The sequence below is a fragment of the Carica papaya genome, chromosome 6, assembly GCF_054855325.1.
Source record: "Carica papaya isolate Zhongbai chromosome 6, ASM5485532v1, whole genome shotgun sequence".
NCBI classification, from domain to species: Eukaryota; Viridiplantae; Streptophyta; class Magnoliopsida; order Brassicales; family Caricaceae; genus Carica; species Carica papaya.
Window position 1 is genome coordinate 33,288,224 of NC_142314.1, and position 17,647 is coordinate 33,305,870.

General features: G+C 35.2%; 2 protein-coding genes across 3 annotated transcripts; both read right to left on the minus strand.

Annotated features, from left to right (window-relative positions):
* Positions 1-526: 526 nt before the first annotated feature.
* Positions 527-7,962, minus strand: BPM4 (BTB-POZ and MATH domain 4). Of its 2 annotated transcripts, none has more exons than XM_088223264.1 (4): positions 7,438-7,960; positions 2,244-2,589; positions 1,839-2,118; positions 527-986 (listed from the first exon to the last, which is right to left on the minus strand). In XM_088223264.1, the coding sequence occupies exons 1-4, from the start codon at positions 7,800-7,802 to the stop codon at positions 727-729; spliced, it is 1,251 nt and encodes a 416-aa protein (XP_088079390.1). In that variant the 5' UTR covers positions 7,803-7,960; the 3' UTR covers positions 527-726. The 2 variants fall into 2 exon arrangements, with proteins under 2 accessions (XP_088079390.1, XP_088079391.1); XM_088223265.1 differs by having other exon boundaries at positions 777-986; positions 1,843-2,118; positions 7,438-7,962.
* A 1,072-nt stretch (positions 7,963-9,034) lies between these two features.
* LOC110807792 (guanosine-3',5'-bis (diphosphate) 3'-pyrophosphohydrolase, putative (DUF2215)) lies at positions 9,035-17,247 on the minus strand. The gene is made up of 10 exons (XM_088223263.1): positions 17,030-17,247; positions 15,398-15,617; positions 15,141-15,298; positions 14,916-15,061; positions 13,570-13,632; positions 13,366-13,458; positions 12,327-12,488; positions 11,808-11,899; positions 10,938-11,092; positions 9,035-9,632 (listed from the first exon to the last, which is right to left on the minus strand). The coding sequence occupies exons 1-10, from the start codon at positions 17,127-17,129 to the stop codon at positions 9,325-9,327; spliced, it is 1,497 nt and encodes a 498-aa protein (XP_088079389.1). The 5' UTR covers positions 17,130-17,247; the 3' UTR covers positions 9,035-9,324.
* Between the last annotated feature and the right edge of the window lie 400 nt (positions 17,248-17,647).

Here is a 17,647-nt window from a genome sequence, read left to right on the forward strand (position 1 = left end):
TGCTGAGCATTCCAGTTTGATCAAACTCAATTGAAAACGATCTTTTACAACATCAATGATTCAGGAACTGTTTTCACCGTTAATTACGTTCTGATCATACAATCACGGAAGAAAGAGCCAAAGAATGCGAGGACACTTCTCCAATGGTGGTGATACTAATGATCAAAGCATAAGGCAACAAACATGGGAGAATTGAGGGAAAGGGTTGTGGGTGCCGACAAGAAGAATGATGCCAGTGAACTCTTGACGGTGATAATACTATCTCTTAAGAACCCAAAGACACAAAAATATGAGTTTATAAAACAAATCCTATTCGAATAAAATCGTTCTATCTATTTTAATTCTTGGATTAAATTAAAAGTTTATAATTTTCTTGGAAAATTTGAGAATTTATTTTTAATTTTTTTTTTTTTTTTTTTTTTTTATCTCTTACATGTCTCGGAGACAAGAAAAGAGTCCATGAAAACTAGCTTCTTGGGTGGTAAAAATACGAGTGTTTGTGATAGTATATTTTTGCTACAACACATACGATAATCCTCTGTCCATTTTCACCGGTGCAATTGTTGCTTACTCAACGTACAACATGAGAAATAGAAGTTAAGAACAAGATGTATTGCATATGAAGGCAATGGATTTTTCCTATACATTTTTTGTTCTCGTTTTCCATTTCATTCCCTTTAGGCTTACTAAGCACTAGGCAACCAACTTGACAAGAGTCTACTGGCATCATTCTTCTTGCCTAGGACTCCTTCCGCCAGCATCACCACCTTCAAGAGGTGCCCACAATCTCTCCCCTCCATTCTCCCAGGTCTGTTGTCTTATGCTTCGGTCATTAGTATCACCACCATCGGAAAACTGTCCCCACACACTTTGGCTCTTCCCTCCGCTGAATTCTTCATCACATCCTGCTACCGTCTTCAGAAGCTCAGATTGCAGTGCTGGGCAGTTTCCTCTGAGATACTCGAAACCGTCAGAGCGCATAACAGCTGCAGCAAGCACGGAAATCAGAGGTGGTGTAATGATAAGTTAAGAGTACTGGGAAAAATTAGCTTATAGAAAAATCCACAGTTAAATGGATTCACATGGAGAAGCTTTAAGAAGTCCATCTAAATTTGAATTAAAAAAGCAAAAAATATTAAACTTCATTGACCCTTAAAACCAAGCAAACACTAAGATCTACTCCAACCAAAACTAGGGAGGTAACCAGCCATGAGTGTGCTGCCATCAGAGCAGCAAACAAAATAGATCATAGATTCAGCATAGTTGTCTGTATAGGACACAGAGGCAAAATTCCGACAAAGATACAACGATCTAACAAGGACTTTGGAAAAAGAAAATGTCAGTGTCAACTCTTATTGGAGCTTGTGTTCATATGCTCCACTCATAATATTGGGACTTGTGTTCCATATGTCCCCAGCTAAGCAAGAATGTTGTGCTTCCAATGCCTACACCCTAAATGTGGAGACTGACCAAGGTGGTCAAACCCAGAAACGGATGTAATGACCCATCAAAAACAAACTTCACTTACAAAGCTCCCAAAAAGATAATCAATCAACTTCAACCACTCTAAGATCAAACTGAACCCTGGATGCTAATTCAAACTCCCACAAGATATGAAAGTATAAATAAGGCTCTAACCCCACCATATTCTGCTTTCAAAAAAAAGAAACAATAGAATGCAAAATATAAATCCAGGGAAATGATACAATGCATAATAAACAAAAATGCTAGCACATTTTTTTGTTTTTTTTATCAGAGATAAAGATGCTAGCACATGGCACTTTGTTGCTCCATATGATTGAGAAACTTGAGAACACAAATTTTTTATAAGAACATACCTACAAGATTTTCAGCAGCAAATTTTAGGCAAACAGATTTTAGATCCATAGCACGATAACGATCAGCCAGAGCCAAGATATTTGCAACCGAGTTGACAGATATATCCTTGCATAGTGCAGACTCACACATCAGTCTTAATCTCGGCAAGTCATATTTGTCTGCCGCAGCTAACAACTTAGCTGCTAATGTGTCAGATATAGACGGCATGCATGTTGAACTAGTTGCTGAGAACTCCTCGTCTTCAATGATATTATCTCTGTAAATGAAGTGCAACAAAGCCTTCACAACAGACATACAAGAGAAAATTAGAACAAGTACAAAGAGCAGCCTAGTCTGAGCTCTGCAACCATGTTAAGCTACAGAACTATAAACAAAGTGAGAAAAAAAAAGTTGAAGAAAGGTGCCTTGAAGACCCTAGGCTCCATATCTGCAACAAAAATTTCATTGTTATCTTCTTCTGTTCCATCAAAAAATTCATCTTCAAATACAGGAGATCGAGCAGCCAATACTAGTTTGTGAGCATGAAACTTTTCCCCTGACACATTAAAAGTAATATCTGAGCCTTCCTCATTCTCCAATAGCATCCCAAAATGTGAACCAATATCTGATTCAGGTACATGTATTGGGTGCAATCTGGGGCAATCTGTTGCTGAGACCACAACTCCAACAGTGCAGTTAATTTTCAGACAGTCATTCTTGAGGAAATCTGATGTTTCCAGCATTGCACGTCTGAAAAACCGCTTGTAGCCCCTAAAACAAAAAAAAAAAAAAGGTCATACAAAGTAAAGGAATTTTCCAAAAGAGAACATTTCTTCTTTTTCTTTTTTTTTTTAAAAAAGAGAGGACTGGGAGTTCAAAAGTTGAAGATGTAATGTTTAATAAGAATCTCATATCTTCATGGCAAGAAGATGGCTTTGACTCACTGTGGGAGCACAGAGCAGAGAGTACTGCAAGTTGAAAAAAAAAAGGATACTGCATGCCACTCACAAGTTTCAGCTATATACATACTCATAATTAAATTAACAAAAACTTAAGATTGAACAAATAAGTTTGAAAATGAAAATACGAAAAATGAAGTTGTTGACCTTTCAATGTTTGACATAAGGGAGAAGAAAGATTTGAGACACTGGTCTATGATATTTTCCCAAGCATTCTACCTATATTCCTCAAAATCCCCCACATTCTTGTTACTCTCGTACTATGTTGAGAATCGTTTCATGTATTTTCTATTAAATATTACAGTTTTATATATACAGGTTTTTTATAACAGAAAAGAAAATGAACAATTATTATAAAAGACATAACTTACCATTATATCCTTTAACCTAATTTACCCTCTCTTTAACAATAGTAAAAAAGATAGGTACAAAAAAAGAACTCATGTTTCAGGTAAGATTGAATCGTTATCCCAGTTTTATAAGGATAATAACTGACAAGCTGTTATGGTCCAGTGTTTGGAATCTGATCATGGGTATGCTTCCCGTAAGTCTTGCAGCAAGCATGAAACTTGTCTGTTTGATTTCCTATCTTGGAAACCTACCTTCAGGGCAGGAGAGAACCAGGTTCTCTATATCTACAAAACAATCTTAAATTTTTATGTTGAATGAGAATTATTTTCTTAATACTCTACAATCTATGTTCATAGGAAAACTACGGCAACTAGTTCCCCATTTTCTAGGATCCAACTGAGCCTGATACAAGCCTAATCCAACTCCTAATAATCCAAACTTCTATGCCCACATCCTATACGACATTTAATCCAAAAATCCTAGTTAACTTCTAACCAAAAGTCCTAAGGAAACAAAAAGAGAAGAACTTAGGGAGAAACAACTTTTTCTTTCGTGGTACCAGGCACATAGCTGATACCAGTAACACGGTCAACAGCCTGTTCTGTCATTTCAGTGTGATATTACTCCTCCCTGAAATGGAGCCTGTCCTCGAGTGCTGGTGTAGGAATGCATGCCATGGCATCTGCAGCATCCTCCTAAGAGATTAACTGGGAGAAGACTTTTCCCAATGAACCAGAAGCTCCTTCTTCCCAGCCTAAAATGTTGATCCACAATTGCATGCGGCTTGGGCAGAAGCTCTCCCTTAGTAACTGGTGGTAGAGTAGGTTTCACTTGTTTGTCGGCATAAAACTTTTCGAGACATGATGAATCTGTGTCCTCAGGTAAGTCTAATTTATACATGAAGGTACCAATCCTTTCCAGAATTGTAATTAGAAGAGCCATATAATGTAGGCACCAACTTCTTATAGGGTAGTGAGCAATGGACACCTCTTGGCAGGGATGAAGTCAAAGAAGCACCTAATCACCCATCCCGAATTGTTCTTCATGATGATGAGCATCATAGGATGATTTCATTGTAGCTTGAGTTTGTGAAGGGCATTCTAGAATAACCCTCAGAAAATGATTTCATTTTTTTTTCTGCAACTCGAGTTCCCAACTCTAGCTTAGCCATGCCGGGGCACTAGGACAGCAACTTTGGTGGTTCCTACAATAAACCACTTCAAAGGATGGACTTAAGTAGAGAGTGAATCCCTATGCTATAACAATATTTTGCCCAAGACAATCAATGCCCAAGACAATCAATCAAGCCAATGGTGTGAGCAATAATAGGAAAAGCAATGGAGATACATCTAATGATGTGGTTGACTACCACCGTGTGGCCAATGATTGCGGACAATAGGCCGAGCTAAACAAAAGTCTAATACCAAAAAAGCCTAAGTAGGTTCCACGAAATCTCTTGTAAAGGTGTTGCCCTGTCGCTATAGATTCATTTAGTCCATGTAATTTGAAGATAGAACCCAAGAATACCTGCAACTTGTTCTACCTTGTAGGTTTGACAGGCTGAACATGTTCTAACAAAGTCTTGGAGTTATTATTTAGTCCTTTCCAATGGAAATCACTTGCTATCACCTTATGTCTTTTCGAAGTCATTCAGGCTTAGGTTATGAAGGACAAGGAGAATAAAATATATTTGGAGATGTACGAAGCAGATAGACTTGTTTCTTGGAAAATATTAGGCAACTATGGAATTCCCATAATTGCTAGCCTCTCCTTCTTCTACTCATTCCATCAATTTCTTTAATTCTTAGGAACTTTCAAAAAAAAAATTTCTTTAATTATTGGTGGTTATAATTTCCTTGCATGGAAAATATCTATTTGGAGCATTGACATGCCCAATTCTTCATATTGGCATGAAAGAGCATCAACCACCCATTTTTTCCCCACGCATAATACTTCCCAGTGAAATTGAAGTCCATTAGTGTTGCCGCAGGAAAGCAACAACCCACTACTCGAACAAAATTCTAAGATGTAGTGACCGCTTGTTACCAAAAAACATCTGGCCCACAGAAAAGATCTCTAGTGCCTCATTGCTTCAGCAACCCAAACAGATCCTTTTCAAATGTTGGAAGTTTGAGATGTCTGGCCACCAAGAATTTACCAAAAACAGCAACTATTCTGCTTTCTTGTAATAACACTGCTCCACTATAGACAAATGTTTTGCATTACATGACAAAATTCTGAGAAAATTCAGGATGTGCTAGGACCGGTGTTGCAGCCATGGCAGTCTTTAATGTTTCAAATGCTACTGGAGCATCAGGAATCCAAGTACGGAATTTTTTCGAAGCATTATAGCCAACCTTTCTGCAATAGTCAATAGTCTTTCAAAAATTTTCTGTAATACATGGTCAGTCAAGAAGTGGTTGAAGGCTTCTAACGTTGTAGGTTTCAACCATTTTAACATTAAGAATTACGTTAAAAGCTAACTGCCAAGTAAAATGTCGAAATGGACATTTCTAAAATTTATTTCTTACCTCAAGTAGGGAACATGAAAGAGAGCCCTAAGTCTCTAGAGAATACTCTATTTTTTATGCTAATTGTCAAATGCTTTATTAATATCTGCAAAAGATATTTATGGGAAAACTACAGAAAATAGGATCCAACCATTCCTGATACGAGCCTAATCAAACTGATAAATCAAACATCAAACTCCTAAGCCAAGTCCTACACAATATCCAATCCAAAAATGCTAGTTAACTTCTAACAGGAAGTCCTAACAGAATCAAAAGAGCTTAAGAAGAAACAACTTTCTCCTTCTCTCTATAGTTCCCGCACACATAGCTGATACCGGTAAACCAATGAGCTGGCTGGTGCAATATTACGGTCATGACATAAAATATTTTTTTGAAATAAAAGAAGATACAAATTAAATTAAAAGGTATCAAGGAGGTACCGCCCATATATTTTCCTAATTCTCAGTAATCAAAGGAACAATTTTATTTTTTTGAAATAAAAGAAAATATGAATTAAAAAGTACCAAGGGGCTACCGCCCAAATACTTCCCTAATGTCTTTATAAATTAAGCATAAAATATCTTTATAAATTAAGCATGATGATCCCCTAACTTTGAGACCTCCCCACAACTATTATGCCTCCAATTACTAGACCTAACTCAAACACTCAACAAAATGATTTGGAATGAGGATAATCAATTTAATTCCTTTTTTTAGATAAAAAGTGTAATCAATTTAATTCCTAATATTCTACCATCTTGGAAGTGTTGTCAAACAATTATGGATAATATATATATATATCTGAAATAAAAAGTGTAATCAATTTAATTCCTCACATTCCACCATCTCGAAAGTGTTGTCAAACAAGTAAGGATAATATATATATATATATATATATGTGTAGATGTTTGACTAAATCATAACAGAAGCATCATTTAACCACCATTTTTGGTTATATGCTCATGGCATTGCAAATAGTATCAGATTTAAATCCACTTAAATTTTTTGGGTTTTTTCACATGTTGTTAGTGGACCTAAGAGGTCGAGATGTGTCTGATTTATGGGGTACAGGGAGCTGGGACCATTGTGATTTGTAACTTGCAAGAATATGAATCTTTGAACCAGCCTATTATAGAATTGAAACCAACAACTCATATATAGAAAACAGAACTATTTATTACTTATCAGAAAAACAGCAATTTACAATAGAAAACTGTACACTATTTTAAAGGTCCCAGAACTCTTTTGATTTTCAAATTTCTCAATGCCTTCTATTGGATACGCAAACATAAATTGTGTTTGTCATTCCATCCACAATGCTCCGAAGAAGGTGAGCTTTCTTGTAGTCCCAAAATAAGTATAAGGAAAAGAGAATGAATCGTTTCAAGAAACGAATACCATCTACCATCTTGCTCAAATCTTTTTGAGTTACAAGAAACTATCTAAATTGGTCTTTCTTTTTGGCATGCTATCTAACATGAAGTTCCCCAGCACAACGTATATTTTAATTAAATCTCGACGCCAACAAGAGAAAAAAAAAAAAAAGAAAAGAAAAGAAAAAGCAATTTCTCAATGTTCAAGATTTTCGATCAAGAAAGAGTACGATCTACCATGTTGCTCAAATCTTTTTGAGTTGCAAGAAACTATCTAAATTGATCTTCCTTTTTGGCATGCTATCTACCATAAAGTTCTCCAACGCATATGTTCATCAAATTTCCACGTCGAAAAAAAAGCGATTTCTAAATATTCAAAATTCTCGAAAACGGATAAATAAGAAAGAAATGGAAATGGTAACTGACCACATGCTGCCGCGATACTTGAGGGTGTACGGACCGCTCTCTAGGGCGCGATCGAAGTGGCTATGGACCTTGTGCTTGCCCTTCCCGCTCTGGTCGAGCAAAGAGAGTTCGAATAGAGCCCTAACGTCGGTGCCATCACTGGCGAGCGCGATGAAGACGGAGACATAAGCAGAGTTGTCTTCCGGATTCTTGCCGTCGGGGTAGAAGTAGATAGCCCACTGGTAACCGCCGACGGAGAAGGTATCGCTGGCGATGTGTTTGCCGACGCCAATGCCCTTGGCCAAAGAATATCCCTTGATGGTAAAATTATGCGAACCGTTGATTGTCTGCGTTACTGAGAGAGACGTGGTGGTGGGAGATGGCATCTTTTGTCAGAGATCAAGAGAGCATGGAGTGCAGTTTCCTTTTTAACCAGGGAAGATAGAAAATTTTCTTGCAAGATTCAATTGGAAACGGAAGGGAAAATGATTTGTTGATTCAGGTTGCGTGGGATGATGATGGGGGAGATGGTGATGATAATAGGTGGGTCCTCTTTTCTTACAAATTATAAGAAAATATATGTTAGCATAAATTAATTTTGAAATTCCAATTTTTATTTATTTTTTTATAATTATGCATGGTTGCCTTTTTAGTTGATATAGTTTTGAAGGAGTTTGTTTTTGTTGTTTTATACATTTATCCTCTCAATTTTTTTTTGTAAGTATTAGATTAAACAATATGAATAATAATACCGTTTATTCTTTTAAATCGAGAATATATATATATATATATATATATATTAATTAATTAATACGTATATCATCTAGATATATTTTTATTTTTATTAAATTAATTAAAATTATTTTTTTCAAATATTTAATCATTTAATTTTTTTTTTTATTTTTTTTTTTTTATTGTAGGTTGGTTCACCAACATAACGTTCTAATTATGTTAATAAATGCGTATCATTCCTTTGTTTTTCTCAGCTGGATGGACACACCTTATTGACTTGGGTTCCGGACTTCTGTTTACTATAAAAGTTCCAAAGAAATTCATTAGAAAAATGTTTCCAATAAAAATTACTTGTTCTTGTATATTTCTATTAGTTTAAATTAACCTCGCGGATACATAAAATTCAAGAGAATATGTGAGTGATTCATGTATAAAATCTCTTTCTTTTATCAACAATTTTACCAATTGATATCTTTACACAAATAGTTAAATATTTTGATCTGTATCTTCAATTTTTGGAAACGTATAAACTTCTTCCTTCGAAACTTCAATATGAAAGCTGCTTATAATTTGACAATATGATGACACCAAGTGCCTAGATTGAATACGGATGTAAAAGTGAAACACCCTAACAAAATCAAACATTTTTATGGTTAATTCACCGTAGCAGACTCCTACAGTTTCTGGTTAGATTATATATTGTCCTTTAATTTTGTTAAGCTCTTCCGATTTCACTTTCAGCCATCTCCAGTTACTTAAGCCAACATCTTCGACTCTAAATTTACCATTCATTTTCTTTGGGAAGAGGGTGCTAAGCCTGTAACTTGCAACCAACAGATTTCACCCTTGAATTATCAGAAAAAATAAAGCAATTAAGAGACCAAAAGAGTTTAATGTGATTTCTGCTCCTAATTTGATTTCTGGATGCAAACAAATATTAACATCAGATCTAGAGAAAGACAGCTTACACTTAAATCATGTAAAATTACAGAGCAAAGATTCCAGCAAACTAGAAACTGCCACGCTATCTGTGCTAAGGAAAAAGGAGTGGACCTAGTTGACTTTTGCCTAACTTTGAGTCAGCATCCTATCAAGCATCATATTTCCCATTCTAATGTTTGTTTGAATGTCAGTGAAAACTGCATTCTGGAATTGCTATTTCCTTCGCTTCAGCTGCTACCAACTGAAAAAGGCAAACCAATTGCCATCCTGCAGAGTAATCTCGTCTATAGAATCAGATTCACTTGCTTCTGCTTCATCCGAACTCTCGTCTGGGTGGATGTGTATGCGGTCCGCATGCTCAATAATCCAATCCGTGAATTCTGGAGATGTTACCAACCCTGCTACAGCTTCTCGGGTTGATTCCTGAGTAAAATCTTCCCAATCTTCCTTTGTGAACCTCTTTCGGTTTGGTGTCTTGTGGAAGGTTGAGTAGTAATCATATGGACTTACTGCCCCTTTCCCAACAGAAGGAGAAACCACACCTGTGACATGAAAAGGCCAAAATCATTACACCAACGAGTGTTTAAAATGAGAATGTTAAAATTAATACGATAAACCCTGATACATTTTAGCAGAGAGCAGAAGAAAAGATTGCAAGAAATGCATCCGGGTTCTTTATGGAAGCAAATTGATTACCAAAAGGCGACAAAATCATAAAATAGAAGCATTAAGTAGATCTCCTGGATCATTGGAGAAATCATATTTTTTCTTAAATTAGGACAGAAGCACAAGTTCGATAAAGTACTGACCAAGTTTTGATTTTTATCATTCTTAAACAATAAGATTGGAGCCAATTGGCAAAGTCAGAATATTTCGTGAAGGGAAAAAAACAAACTGCATGCCCATACAATAAATGTTAATTATATTTTTCTATTACTACATAAATATCATTCAGTCCCTGTAGAGTGGCACAAATTGTTAAAATCTCAAATCTTATATATTTATTTATTTTATTCATACACAGCACAAAATTCTAATATCCCTTACATACTAAATAGTTTTAATTATCTATAATCAGGTTGCTTGTGAAGATATATTTTTTTTTATTTCAAATAATAATAATAATAATAAAAAGCTTAGATCATTATAAGTGAAATTTAAAAAGAAATAACCCTACTAATGACATCCCAAATGACTCACCTATTATGTCAGTACGGGGAATATATATAAGAAAAGGAAGGAAATTTAGCTCACTATGAGAAGATCTTTGAATTATTTAGTATTATATATTTATTTCTTAGGTAGAAAAGTGAGAAAGAAATAAGAAATTAATGCAAATGGATAAAATTGTTTATTATATGTAATATCGTATAGTACGTTAATGTTTGGTTCCCCTGATCACAGGGTAAGCAGATACCTTAATGACTGATCTCATAAATTATACAGCTGAATAAGTTTCAGCTATCTTTTAACCCGAGCAATAAACTTCTCCAGAAAATGAAGAGGCATCTTATGGATTCAGAAAATAAAATTTCATAAAATTCTTGCTGGAACCTACCACTGGCACGGGTTTTCAAGCTTATCCGTGATCAACATACTAATTATTATGACGAAAATGTACAGCCATATTATTATCACATACATCAAGGAATGTACAGCCATAATATAATTATCTGAGGACAATTTTAGCATTTTAAATTTCAAGAATGGAGCCCATTTCTGATCAAGATAGTTTTCACAGTCAACAAGAAAAATCATAGATCAGTTCAGTGAAAAGCATTAGAATGTATCTATCAGTCATATATGAATTTAAAAAGCTGCCAGAAACTATGCCAAATAAACCATACCTCTAACAGGAGAGTTATACCATGCAGGTGAACTCCTTGAACTATTCCACATGTCGCTTCTAGGGCTCATTTTCAGTGGCCTGCTAAGAAATTCAGCATGGCCATTCCTTGATGTTGACTGTTTTGGGCTCTTCTTTTTAGAATATGATTGATGCCTACAAGAAATCAAATATCTGTTCACCAAATTGGAAATTGGATTGCACAAAAAAAAAACGAGCAAAAATTTGGAATCTGCCAGGTCAACTGCACAGCTCAGAGAGCCAAAAAACATGTTCATATTATTTAAGCAAGTTCATTTGTCTGTCTTTTCTACCATTTTAAGTGAGTCCTACCATCACATATGCCGGCTCAACAGGCTCTGATTATAGAAGGTAAATTATCCATTAGTAAGGTCAGGATCTTATTTATCCATCAACGGAAACTTACATAATCAACATTTAGTAACATTAGTTACCAGTCTCAAACATTGTATATGCCGGCTCAACAGGCTCTGATTATAGAAGGTAAATTATCCATTAGTAAGGTCAGGATGTTATTAATCCATCAAAGGAAACTTACATAATCAACATTTAGTAACATTAGTTACCAGTCCCAAACATTGTATATGAGGCCTTCAAGAGGCAATTACAGAAGTGAAAGGATCCATTTGCGGGAAAATATTCATCCACCCAATGGACATTTCTCGGATAATCAACATCCAGTAAGTTGCTACTGCTATATCATACGCATACTATGCATTCAAGGTAAGGGCCCAAGATGGAGCACGAAAGAAAACATCAATCAACTAGTAAGGAAACTTTCAATATTCAAGCAGTAAATTCTTTACTTCATAAGAGTAGAAGAGGAAGAAAAAATTCCACTGGAACTCACAGTTGACAGCGCCTCCTTGCTGAAGTAATGAGAAAAGAGATGGTGAAACAAGAAATCAAGGTCCCAACAGCTAAAGGAGTGTCTAGAGTGCCCTGAAACACAAGAAAAAGCAGATGAATTGAGAAAATATAACTAAAATACCACAAAAATTTAATTTGATTACCAAATAATTTCAGCCAGAAAAGGCTGTCAGCACTGGTTCAATTATGAGCAGATCTATAGGAGAATTAATTTGCTCATCTTGAGTAAGTCTAACAGTAGCTGCAAACAGATGGTAAGATGGAAGTCCCACAAATAACACTTGCCATGGAGTAACAGTTCATATTAAATTGAGGCCTTCATGCATCAACTACACAATCAACAATGTTTGTGTTAATTTAACATGCAGACCATGCTAACAAACATCACAAATACCATAGGGATTTCCAATGTGTATCAGAGAAAGAAAGGATATTTCCTTCATAAAGGTGGTTGAAATTTAACACAAGTTATGCATACAATATTATTGCAATTATATACCTGTAAAATAAAGGTGGTTGCAATTACTCGCATTGCCCATTTCACAAATTGGGACACACTAGCATCAACATTTCCATCTTTTGAGATGACAAATTTCCTCACAATCCAATACCCTAAAGCAGCTCCTGCAAGGACAATTCCCACCAATGCAAATATGGCAACCTGAAACAACAAAATAATGCGGACACAGTTGTCAAACTGGAATGAAACTAATATCCCGGTAGAGAAGCAAATGACATTATATAAAAACCACAGCAGAAAAATGCATCATAAGCTCAGATATTAAATTCTTTTCTCTCCAATTCTTTCATAACCAAAATTAGAAGATAGAGATTAGTACCAGATAAAAACTGACATCTCTCCCCTTATGTATACTGATGAAATCCTTTTTTTTTTCTTGTCAACCACAATTCATTGAAAAAATCCAAAATGCTCACCAAACTCCCTGAGCAACAGAAATCCAAAAGAAGTGAGTTCAGGTTGGCCCAAGACACAGAAAATTCTGATGATATAGCTCCAATTTTCAAAGAAAACGGGTGTCAAATTTTTTGATCCAGGAATTTGAGAGTTAAGAGCTCTGGAAGATTTTTGACATCTCCAATATCCTAAACAATCGCTTCAGTGGACCATTCAAGAGGCTCAATCCCAGTTCTTAATTGCAGATGTAGTGACTATTCCAGAATTATTAATCACAAGGGCATGATACAGCTTATAGCCAAAAGAAGAAAAGTGAGCACCTTGGACAAGCCTTATTTAATAAGTTAAACTTTGGCTTCTGAAATAAATTTGTACTTACTTCTTCTAATTTTTTTAAAGTGAAGCCTCCAAGTTAGCTAATTGGTTACACCAGGAGCAAAAAATAAAGTGAGACTTCAACAAGATATCCAAATCATACGCATCATGTGAAGTTAGCCACATATATGCTGATTTATACATAATGCATGTATGCTAGCCAAATTAAATTTTACAGTCTACCAGAAGCTAATCATGATGTTTAAGCATTGTAATAAAGTAACATCAGAAGAATACAATGACTCACCGGGTTGTGCATCTCTTCACTAAGCCCAAACTTAACAAGAATCGCATTCACCAGCATTGAGAATTGATGTAACAGAAATGATCCAGCCCCAAACTGAAATAGTGCACACACTATAAGCATTTTTTAAGAGGCATGTATAAAATAATTTATTAATAATATAGATTAAAAGAAAAAACAAGAAGGTTGATGTCATAGCACACTCACCACCGATCCATATATCGCCAAATAGAAGAAATTTTTCCTTGCAGTTGGTAATAATTTCATACCCTGCATACAGAACCCATGAGAAATTTAGCTTCCAAACAACTAACTGTAAAGGAAATAAAAGAAAACATTTTCCAAAGTGGCAATCATTTAACCCTCGCTTTTGCAGTGTCATCTGATAGGCTACCACCATCATGATGACCCTCAGCATGGTCGTTTGACTAAACAAGACAACAATATAATGGTAAACTTTGTGAAGAACAGATAGTTTCACCAACTTCAAATTCATGATAATGAAAGCCACTAACAGGTTGGTGTATAATAATACTTTACTTTTATTTCAAAAAAAAAAAAACCACCAACAGGTTAGTGTTCAACCAGTAAAGCTTCTAGAAAGAATTAAGTTTGTTAGCATACGGATCAATAAGTGATGAATTTACATATTATGCCTGAACCACTTAAGCTACATAAATTTCATTCTAACCGTTCAGAAAAATCCTACATGCTAATTTCACGGAAACTTTTCAACTTTGTCCAAAACAGGAATAAGCATCCGTACAATTCCATATGATTATTTTCAAGATTCCATGGAAAAACAATTCATATTAATTCCAAAAAAGCAGATTGTAACTTAGTTGAAGAAACACACCCAACCTCTAACTGAAAATGAGCAACTAGTTTTCCCTGACAACCAAAGTTCTTATAAAGTTACAACAAAATTTAAAGAATCCAATATAGATAATAGAAGGAAGCTTTACAGGAATTGTCCATCAGAGCACTCCAAAAGAAACATTATTCCAAGGACTCAGAGGTGATAAACTCTTCCGTACTTGCAAAAACACATGTAGTCAGAGGCAAGAAGACAAACAGATCATAGGTTAAATTTGTGCATGCTACTCTCCTTACTCTCCTTTCCTGCTGTGCGTATACAACAATTCCTTCTACAAATTTTCCCCTGGAAAATAATGATATACATCACCCCATTTGGTTCAGTCTGAGACTGCACCCTCATCCCATTCCTATAAAAGGATATGTAGGCCTAGTCATGCATCTGACAATTTTCTTCCTTTCTTTACCTGTTTCGATTTGCGGAAAAAGAGAAATAAAAAGAAAACCTTAAAAAAATGCACAGTCCTTTCCACCTTTTATTACCATTTTCGGTAGTAATAAATACTCCACTACTTAACTTAAACTAGGTTTTTATTATGACACAGTATAATTAAATAGGATATAAATACAGTTCATTTACTTTCTACTATTTTGAAATCTTAAAGAATGAAAGAGACAGTAAAAAATTTCTAATTGGAGGACAGAGAGAGAGGTCGTTGAAGAGCAATAGAAAGTACCTGAAACAGAAGTATTATGACAACAAGAAAAACTCCAATTGCCATTGAACTGCTATAGTAAAACGGAACCCAACTGCTGACAATTGGTGCCAACAACAGTAAAACAAATCCAACTGCCAGACAAAGGAGGCGCCACTGTTGAAAATCTGCAGAATGATCATGTTACTAAAGAGATTATCTACAATTACCTCAGAAAGGAATAAGGATGAGAGAGAGAGAGAGAACCTTCTTCAATGCCAATAGAGACAGAACCAGATACTTCACCAGTGAACTTTATGTCAACATATCTCTCATCATATGGTGACATGACAGAACTCCAAAGTCCCATCTGAAGTGTTTTCCATTCATCTTTCTCACACTGGCATAACCCAAGCGAAGCATTCCTGGAAAGAGCTTGTCAAATGGGACAAATACTCATAAACATTCCTTGGTGGAAAGTTAATACAGAATAGAAAATAATGGATGCATGAAAGTTTACTTACCTGTGGAAGCAAACCTGAATTTTGCTATGTTGTCTCTCCGGTATTACTGCAGATGGAGCCAAAGTAATCCGAAAAGAATTGGCATAACTCCCAAGTTTCATCCTTGAGTGACCAGAAACTTTAATCCGTTTACACAATAAAACATCTTTAGAACCACCAGATATTTGTCCATAAAGAGAGGCAGGAACAATATCCAAAACTGGATGGTCCGGATCGACACCTGAGGTTTACAATGTGCAAAAATACAAGGTTAATATAAAAAAATAATTTCCAGGCAAGCTACAGGCCACGTGAATTCCTGGATGAAAAACAAAGCCCAGATATGGAAGCCACAACATCTAGCAACCAACCACTACAATGATTCTCAGCAGCACTCAACACATACTTGATTACACAAACAAAGTTTTGGTTCTGGCATCAGCATGCATAAAGCAAAGAGGTCTTCGGTTGCTATGAATTTAAAGAAACCGCATCTCAAAAGGTAACTACTAAGGTCGGAGAACCCAAACTCATATAAACCCTACATTAAAGTTGTGCGTCTTATATGTAGCATCCAAGTCTCACTTTGCAATTAACACATAATGATCCACCATGCTCCCTTTATTTTTTTTTAAAAAATCCACCATACTCCCCTCGTGGGCTGGCTTTGCACTAACTCTCTTTTGATTAGTCATGATTGAGCACTGCAATTCTGAAAGACGTGCACAATTGACACTGAAAGAGATAGTGAATAGCTTTGGTACTATTGATATGAGTTTAGGTGAAATACAACTCAAAAACCAGCTATTAAGGCTAGAAAACCCGAACTCATAAACACCCCACAACAAAGTCCTGCCTTTTGATGTGGGATCCAAGTCCCATTCCTTGCAATTAGCATATAGCATATAATGAACTTGGTAGCATGAAGATAATGATAACTCCAGAGGAAATTAAGCATTAGAGAAAGATCTACCTAACAAGAACTTCGAAGTGGCATAGATATAACTTGTTAGCATGAAAAGAATAATAATCTCAGTGGAAATGAAGCAGTAGGAAAAGATCTACCTAACAAGATTACCAAAATTCAGTTTACAATTGTCACAAAAACTCCATAACCCCTCCCATCATTTTGAGATGTTAAAAGGATTGCTACGATATTCCAGAGTGAGCAAAAATTTCCTATTTACTTAGTATTTGAGTCTCACAAAAAAACTTCAAAATTGAAACAAAAAACCTTGTCAAATGGCTATTAAGCGAGACGAAATTATTCACGAGACCAATTTTTTTCTAAAAAGACTTTCAAATCAAGGAAGCGAAACCTTTACACACTTCAGTATGAAGAAAGAAGAATCCGTCATTGAGGAGGAGGAAGAGAGTAAGAAGAAAAAAATGAAGTGGAATCCCATAATGATAGACGCTTTCTTCTTTTTCCACTTGTCTTTAACTCATTATTAATATAAACGAAACCAAATATTTCAGTTTTAAACAGAAGAGTACTGATAGAACGAGTTCTTCCCTGCCTCAAAACCTAAACCAGATCCAAAATAAAAGCCTTAATCCCTTTCCACCATTTCTACAAACGCAACGGGCAGACTTCAAAACCATTAAGAAAAAGAGGAGAAGATGAACAGGAGGGAATGGGGTTGGCAATACCTGCGAGGTCGGTTAAGGGCGAGGCATGCAGAACGATCAACAAAGAGAGAGCAAATGAGATAAGAAGAAAAAGCAGAGGAGGAGAAGAAGCAACCGGCATTCTCCCTCCCGTACTTGGGTGAGGATATTCAGAGACTGAATTTGAGTGGGGGACGCTGCGTCTGGGCTTTTACTTAAACGCTTGAGTGTCGGTTTCTGTCTTCTGCGCGTAGCGTAGTATAGCAGCGGCGTCTCCGTTAAAAAAATATTTTAAGAAAAAAAATAAAATCGTTATTTCGCCAAACAAGGCTTTATGCTTTCTATTTATTTTAATTTGTTTAGCTTGAGATTTTCATTAGTATTACAATTTTTTTTATTCAATTTAATGAGTTTCTTTCTAAAAAATATTTTTTATCATAATTATAATATTTTATTAATATTAAATTCAAATTTAATTATTATAATTATAATATTATAATAATACATCAATATATAAAATAAATAAATCACTGAGTCATGCGTTTATCATTTTTAATTTTATAGTATAATTATAAAATGATAAATTTTATATTTTTAATAAAATTAAAATTTATATTTTTTAATTAAAATAAATAAATTTTAATTAATAAATTGACAAAC